Raw genomic sequence first — 16,662 nt, forward strand, 5'->3', positions numbered from 1 at the left:
TTGGAGCCGTCATGTCACAGTGAAAGACTTCCCGTGGAGTAGGAACATCGGCAGGATCGACTGGTTGACGGGAAACGGCGGTGACTTGAGAGGGAGGTGAGCTCACGGGAGCGAACAGACTGACCGCTCAAGGTCGGCCCTTGAGACTTCGCAGCCTAATAGTACTTGCAGAAGTTCGTACTATGATACGGATGGTATCTCTGCTTGGGTATGTGAATTTGGAGCGTCCAGATAGAAGAGCAGGCTTAGTGACACAATCCCTTCACAATGGAACACCTCGACGCCTGACCAAAAAACCTGCCTGCTGCAGAATGCGGGGAGGCGCAAGAGCCAGCCTTGCAGAACGCGCAAGTCAGGGTCACGTGGATATGTCGCAGCCTTGCCGGTCGTTCGCTGCCCGCCAGCTCCCTCAATTTATCACTGAAGCTCTCATCTCTAAACTCGTTCGAGATTGATGCGCCTGCTGATGCTGGTCGCATGGGGTTATTCGACATCCATTCATCGAATTTGAGACACTTCCTGCCAAACCAAACCAACCACGTTCCGGTTCTGACCCAGTATGTAACAATTCTGCGCTCAGCGATCTGGCAATTAAAACTACACTGAGCTCCTAGCCAGTAGACAGCTCCATGAAACTTGTTTCATCACTGTCATCCGCATATTGAGCTCCCAAAAGACACAAAAACTCCAATAAGAATTGAAAAATGGAGGTCGAGGTAGTTTACACACATTCCCAAACCCTTTCGTTAATGTCACATTGAACATGAAACGGGGTCTCATCAAGCAACGGCTGATGTTTCTCTCGTTCCATTTTCTTCCTCTTCGAGTCGCCGCCTCCAGTTGGCGAGATTATCACTCAGCTCTGTCCCATGGGTCTCTGTTGTAGGTGTCCTCTCTGAGTCGAAAGTCGTGCTGAGCCGATAGTTGTTCCTGCTCGTACTCTCCCATTGTGATCGGAGCGTCTCTAGTTCGGAAGCCAAGTTGTCCAAAGCAATAGACCCTCGTTCGTCCCGGGACAAAGCGTCATCATTGACCGAGACATCTGTCAGCGTCGAGGTGCTTTCCTCTCGGTTGTGCCCAACCCCGGTGGCACCAGGAGCCAGTGGCTGTAATTGTGACTGCCGTCGGTAGTTTCCTACAGACTGACCCACTTGATCAAGGAGCATTGTTACCCGGCTTTGCGCCTCTTCAGCCTGCTTTTCGAGCATGGAATTTTCCGATTTCAGCTGCTCCAGTTCTGTGCCCAGTCTCTGCGCGGTTTGTGTGAGCTCGTCATAGCTAGCCTTCTGCTGATCCCTTTCTGCCCGGATAGATGCAAGATCTGACTTCAACGATGTAATGTTCGACTCCAGTTGAGCAATTTGATTGTTCGTCTGAGCCTTCATCTCTTCAATTGAAGATTGGAGTTGCTTCCGTTCGTCGTCCCAGCCCGAGGTGTCCGCGGCGGTTCCAGAAGCCGCACTCGTGCTTCGAGCAGTCTCCAACTCGCCCGTCAGCTGGGCGTTCTGAGACTTGTATTTGGTAAGCTCCTCCTTCATTTTCTTCAACATCTTCTCAGTGCCCTTGACGTAGTGTACAGCAGATTGATAATCGTTTTCAAGTTGCTCCAACTTCTCCTTGTAGGTACTGTCAGCTTCTTGCATACGAGCCTCGAATTGACTCTTAGTCTCTTCGTGGGCTTTGATACTTGCTTGTAACTGCTGATCGAGTTCTCGGAGACGAGCTTGCTCCGGAGTGCCGAACCGAGAGCTAGGAGAGTGATCAAATATCGGCGACCGCCTCACATCGGAGACATTCATGCCGCGTTCACCCAATAGATCTTTGAGCGCACTGTGTTGAACTGCGAGTGCACTGGCATCGCGTTGATGCATTTCGAGGTTCGATCGTAATTCACGAATCTCGGCCTGATAGTTTTGCGCATCCCGCAAAGCCGTCTGTAATTGTCGCCGGATTTGGAGGGCCTCGCGACTGGACTGTTCTTGATATGCCTCCAGCCCCGCAATTCGTTCTTCTGCATTGCGAAGCTTCTGTGCTGCGTTATCCGCAGCTTCCTGATTGCGCCTGGCCAGACTCGAGGCTTGCTCGGCTGACTCACGAAGAGCTGCCATTTTCTGCTCGGCCACGGCGTCTTGTTTAGAGCCTGAATCGGAAGATGACAGCTTGGCCAGGCCGGCGAGCAGAGCCTCGCGATGAGTCGAGGCTTCTCTGGCATGAGTCTCGGCCAGTTCTTCGGCATCATGCAGGCGTTTCGTGACGGTTTCTAGTTCCGTGGTTCTGTCTTCATGCTCGGCTCTTAGCTGGGATAGCTTTCTCTCAGCGACTTCTCTTTGCCCGCGCTCTTCCTCAATCTGCCGTTCGTATAGGCTTGCTTTGCTCGTTGATGCAGCGACGGCGGCTTCCAAAGCAGCCAACGAAGAAGTATGGCTCGCCAGCCGAGAGGACGTGTCCTCGTGCGTCTTCGCCAAGCTGTCGTGATCAACCCGCAGCGTCCGCAACTCTTCTTCAACTTCAGCTCTGCGGCCTGCCTCGGCCCGAGCCAAGCTCTGAGCTTCGTGCAGTTCCGCGCGGAGACCTTCGAGTTCAGCCGGGTTTCGATTCTTGCTCAGCTCATCATAACGGCGCTGCAGAGCGTCCATAGACTCCTCTGCTAATTCTCGAGCTTTTCTTTCGGAAGCAAGATCGTTGTTCAAAGAATCAAGCTTGGCTTTGTGCTCGGACTGTGCAGCGAGAGCCAATGCAAGACGGCGTGTAAGATCAGTGAAACGTTCCTGCTCATCGGGTTCGCGCATCGCATCAGGCTGAGGCGTGCTGCGCTGGCTACCGCCATGAGCTGCAAGCTTAGCTCTTGCGTATGCAGCTTCTGTAATGGCGGCATCACGCTGATGTTCAACCTCAGCAATCCGCCTTGCCATTGATGAGGCTTGTGTCTCCATTGCTTCTTGCATCTTGATAATCTCTGCCCTCATCGTCATAAAGGCTTCCATTAGCGGCCGATCGTCATCTGCAACTTGGCTGACAGTGCGATCGTCGAAAGTAGGACTGGAGGAAGTGCCGGTGTGATAACCTTGCTTTCGAGCAAGAGCCAGTTCTGAGGCATACCAGGCGTTTGTCCTTTTCGCAGTTTCGAGCTCTTTTAGCAGAGCCTCTTGATGAGCATTCATCCTGGGAGATTTGGGCTCATCACCTGGCATGCTACGTAAGCTGCGATTATCACCTTGTGGTTCCGCATGATGTCTGCCGGATGACGAGCGTCCCAGAACTCCGTCCTCGGTGCTATCGATGGAACTCTGGGCTCTTTGGGATCGTAGTGATCGTTGTCTAGCAACCCCGCTGCCCATGAGAGGAGCCGCTTCACCTGCTTCCATAGCTTTTGCCTTCGACTCTGTCCGTTGAGTTGGAGTCCTACGGCCATACGTGCTTGGGCTGCCTTCGCGGCTAGGTCTGATATTCTCTTTCTGAACATCTCTCACTGCCGGCGGTTGTATTACCCCGTCTGGAGGCGCAGTTCGGACTCCATTCGGACTGGCGACTGCACCTCTGGTGTCGAGTGGAGGACCATTGTATCTGGCTTTTGGCTCGTTAGGCGCATTGGGAGGGGAATGGACACCATTCGTACGTGGCGTTGGCGCTTGTCCCTGGGGCGGAGGTCCAGCAGGCGCCTGTCCTATGGATGCTCGCGGTAGTCGCGACTGTGAACCATTTTGTGTGGCAGGGTCTGGCCGTTGGACCGGACCGCCGGAGAACTGTTCGCGAGCTGCATTCTGGCTCCTTGCCCCTTCTCGAGATGTTGAGCGGATGGGCATTGCAGACCTGGCCTCTGTGCTTGGTCGTCGGGTTGGACTGCTGGGCTGCGCCGATCCTGCAGGTTGGCCGGTGGCTGGTGCATCATTTGGATATCTAATCTTTGCGGTGTCTAGTACGTAAACCATACTGAGCTCTGCAGGATCCCGAGGCGCGGAACTGGGCTCCCCAGCAAGAACGATGATTTTGTCGCGGTACGCCGTCATACTGTGACCAGACCTCGGTGACGGCGACGGGCCCATGTTTTGGAAAGTGTACCAACGCTTTGATGAGATGCGGAAGGCCGCTAGATCACCAAGATCTGTACCTTCTTCAGTCCTGCCGCCAAAGATGTACATGACGTCGTTGACCAAGGCCGCGGAATGGCCTTCACGGGGAGCAGGAATATATCCTATGCAGTCTTGCTGTGTCCAAACGTTGGTGACAGGACTGTATGTCCAGACATCATTGAACCACTGCGTGCCATTGGTGCCTCCAAATCTATAGATGCCCTGATTAGACAATCTGCCGCTTGCTATCGGGGTTCACTTACAGGAATAGCTGGTCATTATAGCTGATAATCGTGTGGTTCGTTCTTGCAGCAGGCACTTTCGCATTCGGGCCAACAACGTCGTCGCCCGTGTTCTGCAACAGAAACTCCCACTGATTTTGCGGGTTTTGTAAGGCGTTCAGGTCGAAAGCTATTAAATCGTTGAAGAAATAACCCTCGACCTGGCCCCCAAAAATGTATATCTTGGAGCCCAGGATATTGAGGGTATGGCCATACCGTCCAGATGGTCGTGGACCCGGAGGCGATGCCCGGGACCATTGTCGAGAAGCTGGAGAATGATGAGCAAACCTCGCTCGGTGGAAAGCACAGGACCAGTCCACTTACAGGTATTAAGCAGGTACAAAGTGTCATCAAGCACGTCGTTATCATCCATCTTCGTATCACCGCCAAATACAATGAAAGCATTGCCAACAAGCAAACTTGCGTGACCAACGCGGGGGCCGGGTCCTTCGGACACTGTTGCGATGGGGTAACAGGAGAGATTACCACCGCCTGACTCGACCATCCACAAGTCGCCCCGGACCATGGAACCGTTGATGAGGCCACCCATAATATAAATATCCCCATCTTTTGAGGCAATTGCATTCACAGCCGCGCCATAGCGAGGAAAAGGATTGGATTGTGGAGTAGGGAAATTCAACCGCCGCTGCGACCAGGGATAAAGGGCGGCGTTGGGGACTTGAGTCGGCTGTGACGAAGCCGTCGATGGTCGTGCCTGCAGAGAATCATAGTCAGCCTTGCCATTCAGTATCCAAGCCATATAAAGAGTCGACGCACTCCAGATTCTGATTCTGATCTTTCCCGGCGCGGATAGGCGGGTCCCGCGGCCAAGGTCGAGTTCATGGAACTCATGGAGCCGTTGGGATTGGAAGTGGGATTAGCATTAGGAGGCGGCGACTGTGTCGATCTCTCGCCTGTGCTGTCTATGGAACCGCCGTTGGGCGCTGAAGAAGCAGAAGTGGGAGTGCCGTCGGAGGTATGGATGTTTCGACTGGCAGGGGGTAAGCCGCCTGCGGCGGGCGGCGCGTTCTTCCTGCTTTTGAAGAGGAAGGCCATTGTTCGTGATTTCGCAACGTTTGAGACTCGGGAGGAGGTAAGGCCAGGAGAGACACGGTATATGGGATGCGCAGAACCGGCGCGGAGCGAACCATACACCTCACTCAAGCACAATCCATCGTCCCGGTATACACCGAGGCTGCGGCCAGAAAGGAACAGGAACCGTTATTACAAGACCGTGGCCGCGATAAGTGTCGAAGGGTATTGCAAGGTGGTCGATGCTCTCTCTCCCAGCTCAGTTCTTTGGCTGCCAAGGGAAGGCTTATGCAGGCACCGGAATCCCCCCCAATTAATTCCAACGCGATCCAGGCGGCGGACGCGCTCGTGCAGAAGTCGTCGGTGCGGCAAAAATCGCCAATCCGAGGCAAGGGCCTAGTACAACGCGAACAAAGGACAAGTAGAAACAGAAACGACAGGAACAAGATTGAGACTGATGCGGCGATGATGATGGCGACGACGATGAAGAATCTGGGCTCAGGAGAATTAATTTTGTCGAACAAGAAAGGTGTCGCCCACTTCCTACCTAGGTACCTAGTAGGTGCGCAGCCTGGCTCGACCTACGAGGGACCACGGAATACTGGGCACTGGGCAGTTTGGCACCCTGAGTTTGGCACCCTGGAAGGATTGAGGGCCCCAGTATGCTCCAACTTCCCAGTCCCGGGCACCAAGCCAATGTTTCAGGTGGCTGGTTCGAGTCTAGCCTCCCTAACCCCCGAGATGTTCACCGCTAACCGTCTCCTCTCCCATGCGTCTCTGGCGCCCATGAGGCCCTAAACGAGCAGCCTACAAGGAAAAAAAAATATATTCCCCCCTTATTATGCGTTTGATCTTCTGCACGCTCTCCATTCTTTGGCTGCAGCCTCAACGTTGACGCCCTGGTGGCCCTGGCTGGGAAAGACAAACGCCACACTCCGATCCTCCGTGGTGTTCGCCGCCACTCCTGATGATGCCATCTGGCCATCTCCAGCCGCATCCTGCGGCTCTCTATCTTCTCTGCCTTGGTTTGAGGAAACTTCTTTTCCGGTAAGCTTTCCGGGGCTGACGATTGCCGCACGTGATTGTCGATCGGCCTTATCCAAGATGATTGGAGCACTCGTTTACCACCTTGACGACATCCTGGACATCCTGGACATCCATCGAAACGATATATGTCTGACCATAGACAAATCACGAAGACGAACCAGTGCTTGCCAACCCCGAACTAGCCAACATTTCTGTGCATCCTTCACGAAACTTACTTGACTCACCAAACTTGCTGGTGGTCACCTGGGCCCTTATCAGTCGGGGCCGAGTCCATTGACTATTCCCCTGTTCCACCAGCGTTGTCTCAGGTCAAACTGAAGCCGGATACGACGTTGCCAAACTTGCAACCCCTCTTGATGATCTGAGCAGGTCTTTGAAATACGAAGGCCACTAAACTCTGATATCCCGCCGGAGGTCCGAGGTTCCACAAAGAGGAGAGAAGAGGTGGACCGAGTGCAGCCTTGTCGGCCCGTCCCCAGCCTCGCGATACCTACATAACGAGTCGGAATTGGAACCACGGAAACAAGGGGTTTTCTCAGACGAACCAGAATACCAACACAGCCAGAATGGCATCAGACGCCCCGACCCAACATCAATCGTCCGAGGAGGTTGACCTCAAGACCTTTATCGCGCGAATGCCCAAGGCGGAGCTGCACGTCCACCTCGAAGGGTGCCTCACACCCGATCTCGCCCGCGCCCTCGCAGCGCGGAACAACCTGCCCCCGCCACCGTCCCTTGCCCACTTGGAAGAACCGTCTTCTCCAGAAGCAGGCACAGGCTATGCCTTCCACGACCTCACTTCGTTCCTGCAGGTCTACTACCCAAACATGGCCGTCCTGGTCACGGCCGAGGACTTCTCCGACCTGGCCCTGGCTTACCTCCGCAAGGCACACAGCCAGAACGTCAAGCACGTCGAACTCTTCTTCGACCCACAAGCGCACACGTCGCGGGGGGTGCCCTTCCCGACTGTGATCCGGGGTTACCGACACGGGATCGTCACGGCACAGCGCACGCTGGGCATCTCGGCGAGCCTGATCATGTGTTTCCTCCGCGACCACAGCGCCGAATACGCCATGTCGACTCTCATGGAGTCGCTCCCTTACAAGGACAGCATCATCGGCGTGGGGCTGGACAGCGACGAACGAGACAACCCGCCCAGCAAATTCGCGTCCGTCTTCCAGCGCGCCTCCCGCGAGGGCTATCTGCTCACCATGCACTGCGACATTGACCAGCCCAACACCCTGACCCATATCGGCCAAGCGATCGAGGACATCCAGGTGGAAAGGATAGACCATGGCACCAACATTATCGATTCTCCGCGGCTGGTCGAGATCATCAAGGAGCGCAGGATCGGACTGACCTGCTGTCCAATTTCAAACTCCGTCGTCACCTCGGATTTCAAGGGTCGAGAAATTCTCAGCCTCCTGCGACAGGGCGTCAAAGTTACCATCAACAGTGACGACCCAGCCTATTTCCGCGGCTATGTGAATGAAAATATGTTAAAGATGGCCGAGGGGACTGATGTGACAAAGAGAGAGTTGATCCAATTGGAAAGAAATGCATTTTCAATCAGTTGGATCTCAAGTTGGCGGAGGAACCATTTCTTGCAGATGTTGGACGAGTATGAGAAAACCATGCTAGGCAATGTAGAAGGGGAAACTCTCGTAAACGGGATTTGACGATTGGTGACCTACTCTCTGAAAGCCCAAAAGCAGCCTGCAGCGTTGCGGAAGGGTATCTTTACACTAATAAATATAGAAGTCAACATAAGCATTTTCGCAGGATCCTGCTCTGATCTTTTTCACAACCACTAATCCGAGAGTTTCGTGGTAAACTCGACCTCGCCAAAGAATGTCGCCCGCAGCTGCACGATTGCTGCAATCTCGAGAATAAACTCCTGAAGAATGATGGCGTTGGTCAGTAAATGGCTGAGACTGACGTGGTTCCTTGGGCCCGATGACCAGTCCTCTGGACCGCTTGGAGTCGCTGTTCCAGAATCGCCACTTGCATCCAACAACACAGGACGTTTGTCGCCAGCAGGGCTTGAAGTCTGCTTGCGACCTGCATGTACGGGTAGGGATTCAGAAGCCTCTTCCGGTGCCTTGAAATTAAATAGCGCGACTTGTGTTTTCAGAAGCGGCATTGATGGCGGTGGTACCAAAGATGCTGGCTGCTGTGCTGATTCCTCGCTTTCCTCAGATTGTGGTGCTACTGATTGCCGAAGGGGCGAATGACCGAGAGTGCGCTCAGTCAGGACGCTCGCGTGCGTTCCAGACTTGGATAAAGCACTGTCGATGGACCCAAAGTCCCTCGTCGTTATCTTCCGTCCTCTTGGAGTTCTCGGTGGTGACTGAGACTTCCCGGCGGAAGGCGAGATGCTTCTGGGATTTGAATCGGTCTCCTTCGTCTGCCATGAAACAGTCCTTGCATATTGAGGACTGGTAAGCGAGTCGTCCTCCGACAGTTCTAGTCTTCTTCGAAAGATAAGCTCGTCCCATTCGGGGAATTGAGAGCGCCATTGACGAACTTGCTCAATAAGTTCGCCAATCACGAAGGTAACGTTAATTGCAGAGCAGTCTTCACTATTGGTCTCCTTCCCTGGGCGCAGGAGCCATCCCTGCAGATTCATATGTTCACAGGCAGCCAAGGCCAAGACAGCCTCAGTCAGATACAGATTCGTGACAGTGTCATTCGCGAAAAAGCTTCGGAGCAGTGTGAGTAGAGCTTCGAAGAGCTTGCACTCTTGGGCAATGGACATGTCTCGTTCGTCCGTTCCGTCCACGTCCGCTCGGCTCATGCGGAGGCAACTGTGCTGCTCCAGTAAAATCTGCTCGTCCAACAAGGCTGCCTGATATGACTCGTCCATTTCGGGATTTTTGCCTGTCGCGGCAGCATAGTCAAACAGTTTGAGCAAGGAGCTGTTCAGCCGCTCTACTCCGCGTTGGCCCGGAGACGTAGACGCTGGTTCAAGCTTAAAAAGACTTGTGAGCACATGGCAGTGATGATTCTCAATAACGACCGATAAGAGCTTGAGACAAGCATTAACGGTTTCAGAGTGACGAGATCTGAGGCTCATTACCATCAAGTCGAGGAGATTGAAAAGATTTGGAGAAGGACTATCGGCGACTTCTGCAAGGGCTGTCAAGTGATCAATAGACTTCCGTCTGCTAACAGACATCCTTTGTCTTCGATGGCTTCTTTCTGTCGACCCGCGGGGCATGCTCGGTGACGCCAAAAGATAACGTAAGATGCGGTCCACAAGCTGGTCGTGATCAAGAGCAAGGAGGATCCGGGACAGGTGGGTTATAACGGCGGCAGTAGAGCCACCCTCGACATCCGATGACTCCAAGAGCGAAGGATAGAGGAGTTGTTGGACGAAAAGGACCTGGAAGTGGTCGAGCAAAGTATCACTGACCTCCGACGATTTGCAATGGTTCAAGGTGTCCTGCCAGAACGCCAGATAAGTGAAGAATGCTTTTATGTCTTGCTGGAAGACTTGCGGTACCGCAGTGAGCGAAGCAAACGTTTCTGAGCAATCCGAGAGGGAGACAATTGGAGGTGCAGCGACTTGGCCACTAAGGGGAGTTGACTGTCTGCTGAGCCTGCTGTATAGGGCACCAAGACCACTAGCCATCTGAGGCGCCAGGTCACTCTCGATCATCCATGTCTCCAATGGCTTAAATTTGGAGGCAGTTTCCGTCAGGTATAACAACGCCGTGCGAGCAAAGTCACCCACCGGGCCATCGTGGTGGACGTACTGCACCAGCACATGGAACAAAGGGAATTGACTTCTTCTAGAGTCGTCTGCAGCGTTGCGCCCAGGTGTTGCTTCTCGATCTGGATAGAACCAAGCTGGAAGGATGTCTGGATCGAGCCGGATCTTGGTAGCAATCTCGAATAGCAATTCCACCAGGTCTGTTTCAAGACGTTCTTCGACGATGATCCTTCCTCCTATTGTAGCAAAGCATACCAGATCCAACAAAGACCTTGTGAACAGTTTGCTGTCAAGCAACCCTTCGGCCTCGCCATTAATGAGGATGTGAAAGAGCTGTGCGGAGGATTTGATGATGTCGGCGTTGGCAGAGGAAACGGCAAGCTTAGTTATGATGATGTATGTCTGGCTCGAGGCAACATAACGGAGGCAGGAGTGCGGCGCGGCTCTGCGCGACTCATCGTGGAGAATGCTTTCAAGGCGTTGGAGGAGTTTGACAGTGTAGCTCAGGGCGGCTTCATCATCGCGTTCAACGCTACCGCTGCGCCAGGTGTGCTTTGCAGTGTCAATAAGACCAATCTCACAGAAGAACGGGGGGCAGGGCGTCCTCACAGTCAAGGCATTGCAAATGCTCTTGCAAGACCCAAGGCGCTCAGCTGGTGTATTTGTCCTTTGTTTTGTCTGGTACGAGCCAGTACCGGCAATCAGGCGAGTGAGCTAGCCAGCCATCTTGACGTTAGACCGCTCAATCCTCGCACCGCATGTATCTTGGGTAAGCAACTCACGATATCCATGGCCTTTGCCTCATTTTGGAACGGTCATGGGGATGGCAAGTGATAACAGGTATAGTTTGATGGTTATGTCGAAGGAAGAATCCAGATGAAGAAACGGACGTGAATCAGTAATTGTCGGCGTCGTAGCTGAGGCTGGTGAGGGTGCTGAGGCTAACTACTAGTAGCCCAATATTTTGGTCAATGAGTCGCGACTTCCTGCGTGAGACAAGCAGCTGCTTCTCTGCCTGATCCTTCAATGGATAAAGGGACTGCACTCCCCTGCGATCCTTGTTCCTCCTCCTCTGCTACAGCGTTGTTGACTTAACCAGACCGTACCTTTTGCCATTGTTGAGTCAGACTGGCGTGAACCCAGAGCATTTGACTTTGAACGGTATTTGAACTTTTGTGACATTTCTATATTTCCCATGGAGGGGCCTTTAAGTGTGAGTGTACCAGGCGTGACCTTCAAGTCCTCTACAACAGCCGGAGCTCGAGCACATGTGCAGGAAGCCGGCAAAGAGGAGGGAATGGATGATGCATACACCCAACCAGGGCCGTCCGACTCCCACAGTCTCATCAAATCGACCAAAACGCATACAGGATTCTATTCTGAGCATGGCCATTCCCTCTCTCACATCCGGCCCATCACCAAACATCCTGGTTCATCAGTCACAGCATTCTTTAGCGGTGTATTCACCACCATCATCGGCATATCGACCCTCGGCGCCAGTATCACCTTCTCCTACGTCTTGTCCAACAACACCTCCACTCCTCGAGCAGTCTTCGATGTGGAGCAGATACAAGAATTCCTAGCAATTAGCTGGCTCTTGTTCCTTCTTGCTCTGGCAATTGCCTCCCTTGGTTCGACTATCCTGAATTTCTTCAAAGACCACTGGACTGCAGACTGGGATGGCTTGAATGGGAAAACCTCGCAACGGAGTGTTCAGTGGTACGCTGTCGTTGCTGCTGGACTGATGGGCGGTCTGATCATCGGGGCTTTCGTGCTGCTGTGCCTGGTGGTGGTTGCACATACCACTATCGTGGGCTGGATTGCCTTGGGATTTACCAGCCTTTTTGGAGCTATCATCTTTGTGGCGCTGATGCATCAAGCCCCCTGGCCGTGGCGGAATAACACGCCGTCCCCGAGCCCAAGGCATCGCACTGCGGGAGGCCATGATGGACGTGATAGAGATGGAGGACCTTGATGGCCCGTCAAGCAAGATGTGTTGTGCGATCGACGTGGGGGGATCTCATTCGATAGGTCCATACGTGATCGATATTTTGGCTGACGGGTTTCCCTGTCTTACTGCAGCAGTCATTCTTTTTCACAGCTGCAGCTTCGGTATGATAACCAGCACGTTAAGGTCGTCTTCATAATCATACAAAACTCTTCATAGCTCATCGAGCGAGTGGTTTCACATCAGTCACTTTCATCGTCAGTCTCCACTTTCCTCTTCTTGCCCCCCTTCCCCTTGCCTTTGGGCTTGATATCTTCTTCGCTGTCTTCACTCTTGGCCTCCGACTTGGCCCTGCCTTTCTTCGAGCCTTCGTCGGGAATGGCCTGACAGATATCGTTCAAAAAGTCAAACTGGCCGTCTTTCATCAGTGCGGCCTTGAGATGCTGTGCTGTGACTCGTTTCGAATTATTTGCTCTTGCTTCGGCCGCGCCCTTGGAGACTAAGGTAATCATAAAAAGCTCCAGCGCTTTGGCTATGCAAGGGTTAGAAGAATGGACGGGGCCTGCGGATAATATTCCAGAACTCACAAACTGCTGTGGGCGTTGCTTGGGCAACTTTGCCTACATCTTCGTCTGCTTGCATGATGCGCTTGATGCGGGCTACCGGAAACTTGGTCTTCACATCGATCCCGAAGGAAGGATCTGCCGTGGCAATGGGCATGAGCGGCTGCACAGGTTGGACTTGTTCTAGCTTGGGTTGGACGACGTTTCTCGTTGCTGCATTTAGGCTGTAGTCTTGTTCCAGTGCCTCGGCGGCTTTTTGTTGCCGCGTTCGAGGAGGCATGTCTCCGTAAGGAAAGATGGGAACGGACGACTGTGGCTGCTGACCCTGGTTTATGCTCAGACGAGGCCCAAACCCAGCTTGAGAGTGGTGGGATGGTGGCGAACTACTATATGGCTGACCCGAAGGTTGAAATTGACTCGGTGGACAATATTGAGTCGGAGTCTGGCCTGGCAAGCTCGGAGTGCGAAAAGTTTGAGAAGAAAAGTTGGCCTGAGCGCTTTGTGCGGGAGGACGTGAGCCAAAGTACGACGTCGAAGGGGTGATGGAAGCAGGTGTGGCTGTTGAAGGGGAGAAAAAGGGCGAGGCGTCGTAGCTCCCTCTAGGAGTGTATGAATAACCCGCAGGTGAAGGGAAATTGGGGTCTGGTGCGTGGTAGCTCGGAATTCGGGCTAGCCTGGGCAGTGGGGCATTTGCAAAAGTGAAGCCTGATAAATCTGGACTGGAAGGACGGTAGGATGACTCGGAGTTGGTCTTGTCGTGTTCTTCATTCATTTGGTCGGCGAATGAAGGGTGCAGCTGGATGGTGGTGCAGAAATCCCGGGGTAATATTTGGTCAGTACCGAGTATTAGTATGTGTGACTGACGGTGAAGTGGAAGTGGAGCGTGTGCGGTAGGCAACAAGTCATTTTGAATGGACGACAGTGGCCCGTCGCGATTCAGACCGTGCCGACCTTCATGGCTGCCGCTGAGAATGCTGGGGAGAAATATGTGAAGGAAGAACCAGTCAAGCCGTCACGTCGATGAAGGCAGGTCGATAGAGGATGAGGTGGTACAGTGCTCGATGCAGTGGTGGTATTAGGCGGTGCACGCGTTGGTAACAGTGATTATCCGATACGACAATGACGACAAAACGTAGGTAGTTTCAAAGGCAAATCAGGGTCACGTGTCCGGAAGAGTGAACAACATAAATCCGGAGAGAGTGGGATTTGTTGTATTGTGAGCAGACGAGTCATGCGATTTCAGAGACGTGCAGCTGAGGGGTCGGAGGGGCCTTATAAAAGCTGCGATCAGGGCCTTGCGGGCATCCAGCATCCGATGATCAGATCAACAGCGCCCGGAAACACGCTAAATCGGGGGCCCAATCAATTCAGCCACTCGCAATAATCATGGCGCCCTGTCCATTTTTTTGCGAATCCACAATCCCACCGCACCTGCGCTTTTGCAAAACTTTGCTGTGTCTTGCTCTTCCATCTTCATCATTGGAGACCCCATTTGGCCCCCTGCATCCCATGATAATTGAACTTTTCTGGATGTCCCATTGAATGTCGCGTTATAGAAAATATTCGCCGGATCGCTGCAATGGCGATGCGAAGGCCAAGCCGAAGCTGAACGACAATCCACCTTTTGGCCCATTACTTTTGGAACTACGGTACGGAGTAATTAACCATCAAACGCGCGTACATAACACGCGCGCTTTTGCTACAGCGACACCAATGGGAAAAGAACGACCTAGGAAGTACTCTCTCGGTGCCTGCAACGTTGTGGATCGTCGATTGCCAAATGATGACAGAGCGTTCTGGAGATGGCGGGTTGGAGACAGGTTGCGAAGCGACAACCCAGCCAATGCGGCTGTGGTTGTCGTTTTGCTCGTCCAACTGTCATCGATGAAAGACCTTTCCAAACTTGATCTAATCTGATGGCTTGATGGTTTCTATCGACATGGGCGGCAGGCCAATGGCACCCAATGTCACTGTAAACTCGACGCGAGGCTGGAGGACAGAATGAAATCAGTCATAATGTCCAGTCCCTGCAGGCGTTCGTCTCGAGTTGCCCCGAGGAACAAATTCACCACGGGCCAGGCGTGAATGCCTGCTTCTTGCTCGTGGAGCTTGAGCATCGCGCCGTTTTTCTTCATGTGGTCTGCCATCGATTGGATCCCGGGGGCAAAGACCTCTTCAGCCCCGTATATGATCCGAAACCCGTTCAGCGGCGAGGCCTGTTTCCAACGCCCAGTGCAAAGTCCCGGCGAAATGACACTGTCAACCATTGTTGCCTCTCCTGCATATTGTTTTGCGTACAGATGCAGGCTGTTTCGGTCCAAGTAGTCACTGGGTGTATTCTGGTTCAAATCCGATACCAGATGGGTCCAAGGCGAAAGCAGTATGGCTAAACCTGGTCGATGCAGTGACTGGAATTGAGGATCTTGTTCGAGATGACCCGGCTGGAGAAGCATGCTCAGGATAAGTGTTGCGCCTGCCGAGTCACCGCTCACACAGATCTTCGCTGCTGAACCATCACCAAACGCGTCTCGAAGAAAACTGTACCCAGCACGGGTCTCGTTGAATTGGACCGGCCATTGCGCATCCGGAACGAGGGTGTACTCCAAAGCGAACACCGCGGGGTTTTTGAAGCCACTTTCTTTCAGTCGAGTTGCCCATGCCATGAGAAACTCGATGTAGAAATATGCGGAACCCATGGAGAACCCGCCGCCTGAGACGAAACATCAGCTGGGTTGTGACTAGGCAAAAGACGTCCGATAACTGACCATGAGCATAGTAAATGATGATGTCGGGGTCGCAGTCTGGATCATCAACGATCCAAAGACCTCTGGCGCCGTGTCTGATGACCTCCCGGTAAAACATGGGGCAATGCAGAAACCCATGTCGCAACATGCGGAATCGAAAGAACGGGTATGCGACCCATTTGGAAAAGAAGACCCTCCCTACGCTGGCAGGGATTTTTGCAAAGGCATATCGAACGCAGCGAACGACCACGTCCTGGAAGAGCGTGGCATGTTGTGTAAAGGGTGATTGAAGGTGTCTTTTGGTGAAGTATCGTTCACGTACAAGCTGGTATGGGAGGTTGAAAACTGTCACAAGTGATCAGTATACTGTTGCGACTTGTGGGGAGCCCATGCAGTTTCCTTACTCAAGAATGGTATTACTCTGAGTATCACACCAAGTAGCTCATTAATATCTACTTGATACAGCAGTTGTGGAATTAAGAAAATGACAAAAGCCACGCAATCGACTCCGTTGATTGGTCCCAGGATCATCTTGGTCTATTTGTATATTATAATCTGAGGTTGGGGTCCTGAGAGACTGGTCGACCTTCATATGTATCCCGTCCCAGTCGATCCAGGCTGTCAAAAACAAGACAAAATACAAAATAGAATGAGACTTGTGGACGAGACACAAATTGTTGGCTGGAATGTCTATTCTAACTAAACACAAGGAGAAAGTGTAAGCGTCAGAGAATCTAGCCTCTGATACTCGGTAATACATGTGAAGCCAAGTATTAATATCGGAGTTGGGATCTCACCCATTATTGCCTTTTTGGTGGGCGACTCAGCCGAGAGATTTGGGGTTCAGGAGCGCTAGCTGGATCTGTGCTAGCGTAAGCTGGAGAGGGCTTGGAGGGCTCCTGCAGCCGCCTAGCCGCCTCGCCGCGACTGTCCTTTTTTTTGCCTTTCGGAGGCACCCAGGGAGGCTTCGTCTAGGCTCTGGTGGCTCTCAGCCTGGCTCCCCCGGCTGCGCAAAAACATCACTGAAAACTTCCTCTCCGTCACCACCATCCATCCTTGACATATCCTACACGTTTGCACCGATATGCCTGTGAATCTGTTGTCATTTAGAGACTAGCGATTGTGTCACAAGAGACTGGCGACGCCCCTGCCCATTGTCATCTAATGGCGTTTGATCTTTCCATTCCTTTGTCGAAATCGCAGCCCTGGTCTACTCCCTTACCATCAACGACCGCCAGATTGTCTCTTTAGCCCTTTCCAAC

The 16,662-nt window shown here is 52.9% G+C and overlaps 6 protein-coding genes across 6 annotated transcripts; 2 read left to right on the forward strand and 4 right to left on the reverse strand.

The window, feature by feature from the left end:
- Positions 1-779: 779 nt before the first annotated feature.
- Z520_02331 (uncharacterized protein) lies at positions 780-5,407 on the reverse strand (the record flags this gene model as incomplete). Its single annotated transcript, XM_016772845.1, has 4 exons — positions 780-4,281; positions 4,334-4,619; positions 4,676-5,066; positions 5,129-5,407. 4 exons carry the CDS (start codon positions 5,405-5,407, stop codon positions 780-782), a joined length of 4,458 nt encoding a protein of 1,485 aa, XP_016636315.1.
- Positions 5,408-6,996: 1,589 nt separating this feature from the next.
- Positions 6,997-8,109, forward strand: Z520_02332 (uncharacterized protein; the record flags this gene model as incomplete). The annotated part of the gene is made up of 1 exon (XM_016772846.1): positions 6,997-8,109. The coding sequence occupies one exon, from the start codon at positions 6,997-6,999 to the stop codon at positions 8,107-8,109; it is 1,113 nt and encodes a 370-aa protein (XP_016636316.1).
- Positions 8,110-8,240: 131 nt separating this feature from the next.
- On the reverse strand, positions 8,241-10,936 carry Z520_02333 (uncharacterized protein; the record flags this gene model as incomplete). The annotated part of the gene is made up of 3 exons (XM_016772847.1): positions 8,241-10,697; positions 10,755-10,859; positions 10,928-10,936. 3 exons carry the CDS (start codon positions 10,934-10,936, stop codon positions 8,241-8,243), a joined length of 2,571 nt encoding a protein of 856 aa, XP_016636317.1.
- A 404-nt stretch (positions 10,937-11,340) lies between these two features.
- Z520_02334 (uncharacterized protein) lies at positions 11,341-12,120 on the forward strand (the record flags this gene model as incomplete). The annotated part of the gene is made up of 1 exon (XM_016772848.1): positions 11,341-12,120. The coding sequence occupies one exon, from the start codon at positions 11,341-11,343 to the stop codon at positions 12,118-12,120; it is 780 nt and encodes a 259-aa protein (XP_016636318.1).
- A 215-nt stretch (positions 12,121-12,335) lies between these two features.
- Z520_02335 (uncharacterized protein) lies at positions 12,336-13,428 on the reverse strand (the record flags this gene model as incomplete). The annotated part of the gene is made up of 2 exons (XM_016772849.1): positions 12,336-12,625; positions 12,681-13,428. 2 exons carry the CDS (start codon positions 13,426-13,428, stop codon positions 12,336-12,338), a joined length of 1,038 nt encoding a protein of 345 aa, XP_016636319.1.
- Positions 13,429-14,623: 1,195 nt separating this feature from the next.
- Positions 14,624-15,931, reverse strand: Z520_02336 (uncharacterized protein; the record flags this gene model as incomplete). Its single annotated transcript, XM_016772850.1, has 3 exons — positions 14,624-15,366; positions 15,422-15,745; positions 15,805-15,931. The coding sequence occupies 3 exons, from the start codon at positions 15,929-15,931 to the stop codon at positions 14,624-14,626; spliced, it is 1,194 nt and encodes a 397-aa protein (XP_016636320.1).
- Between the last annotated feature and the right edge of the window lie 731 nt (positions 15,932-16,662).

Source organism: Fonsecaea multimorphosa (genome assembly GCF_000836435.1).
Source record: "Fonsecaea multimorphosa CBS 102226 unplaced genomic scaffold supercont1.3, whole genome shotgun sequence".
In the NCBI taxonomy this organism is placed as follows: domain Eukaryota; kingdom Fungi; phylum Ascomycota; class Eurotiomycetes; order Chaetothyriales; family Herpotrichiellaceae; genus Fonsecaea; species Fonsecaea multimorphosa.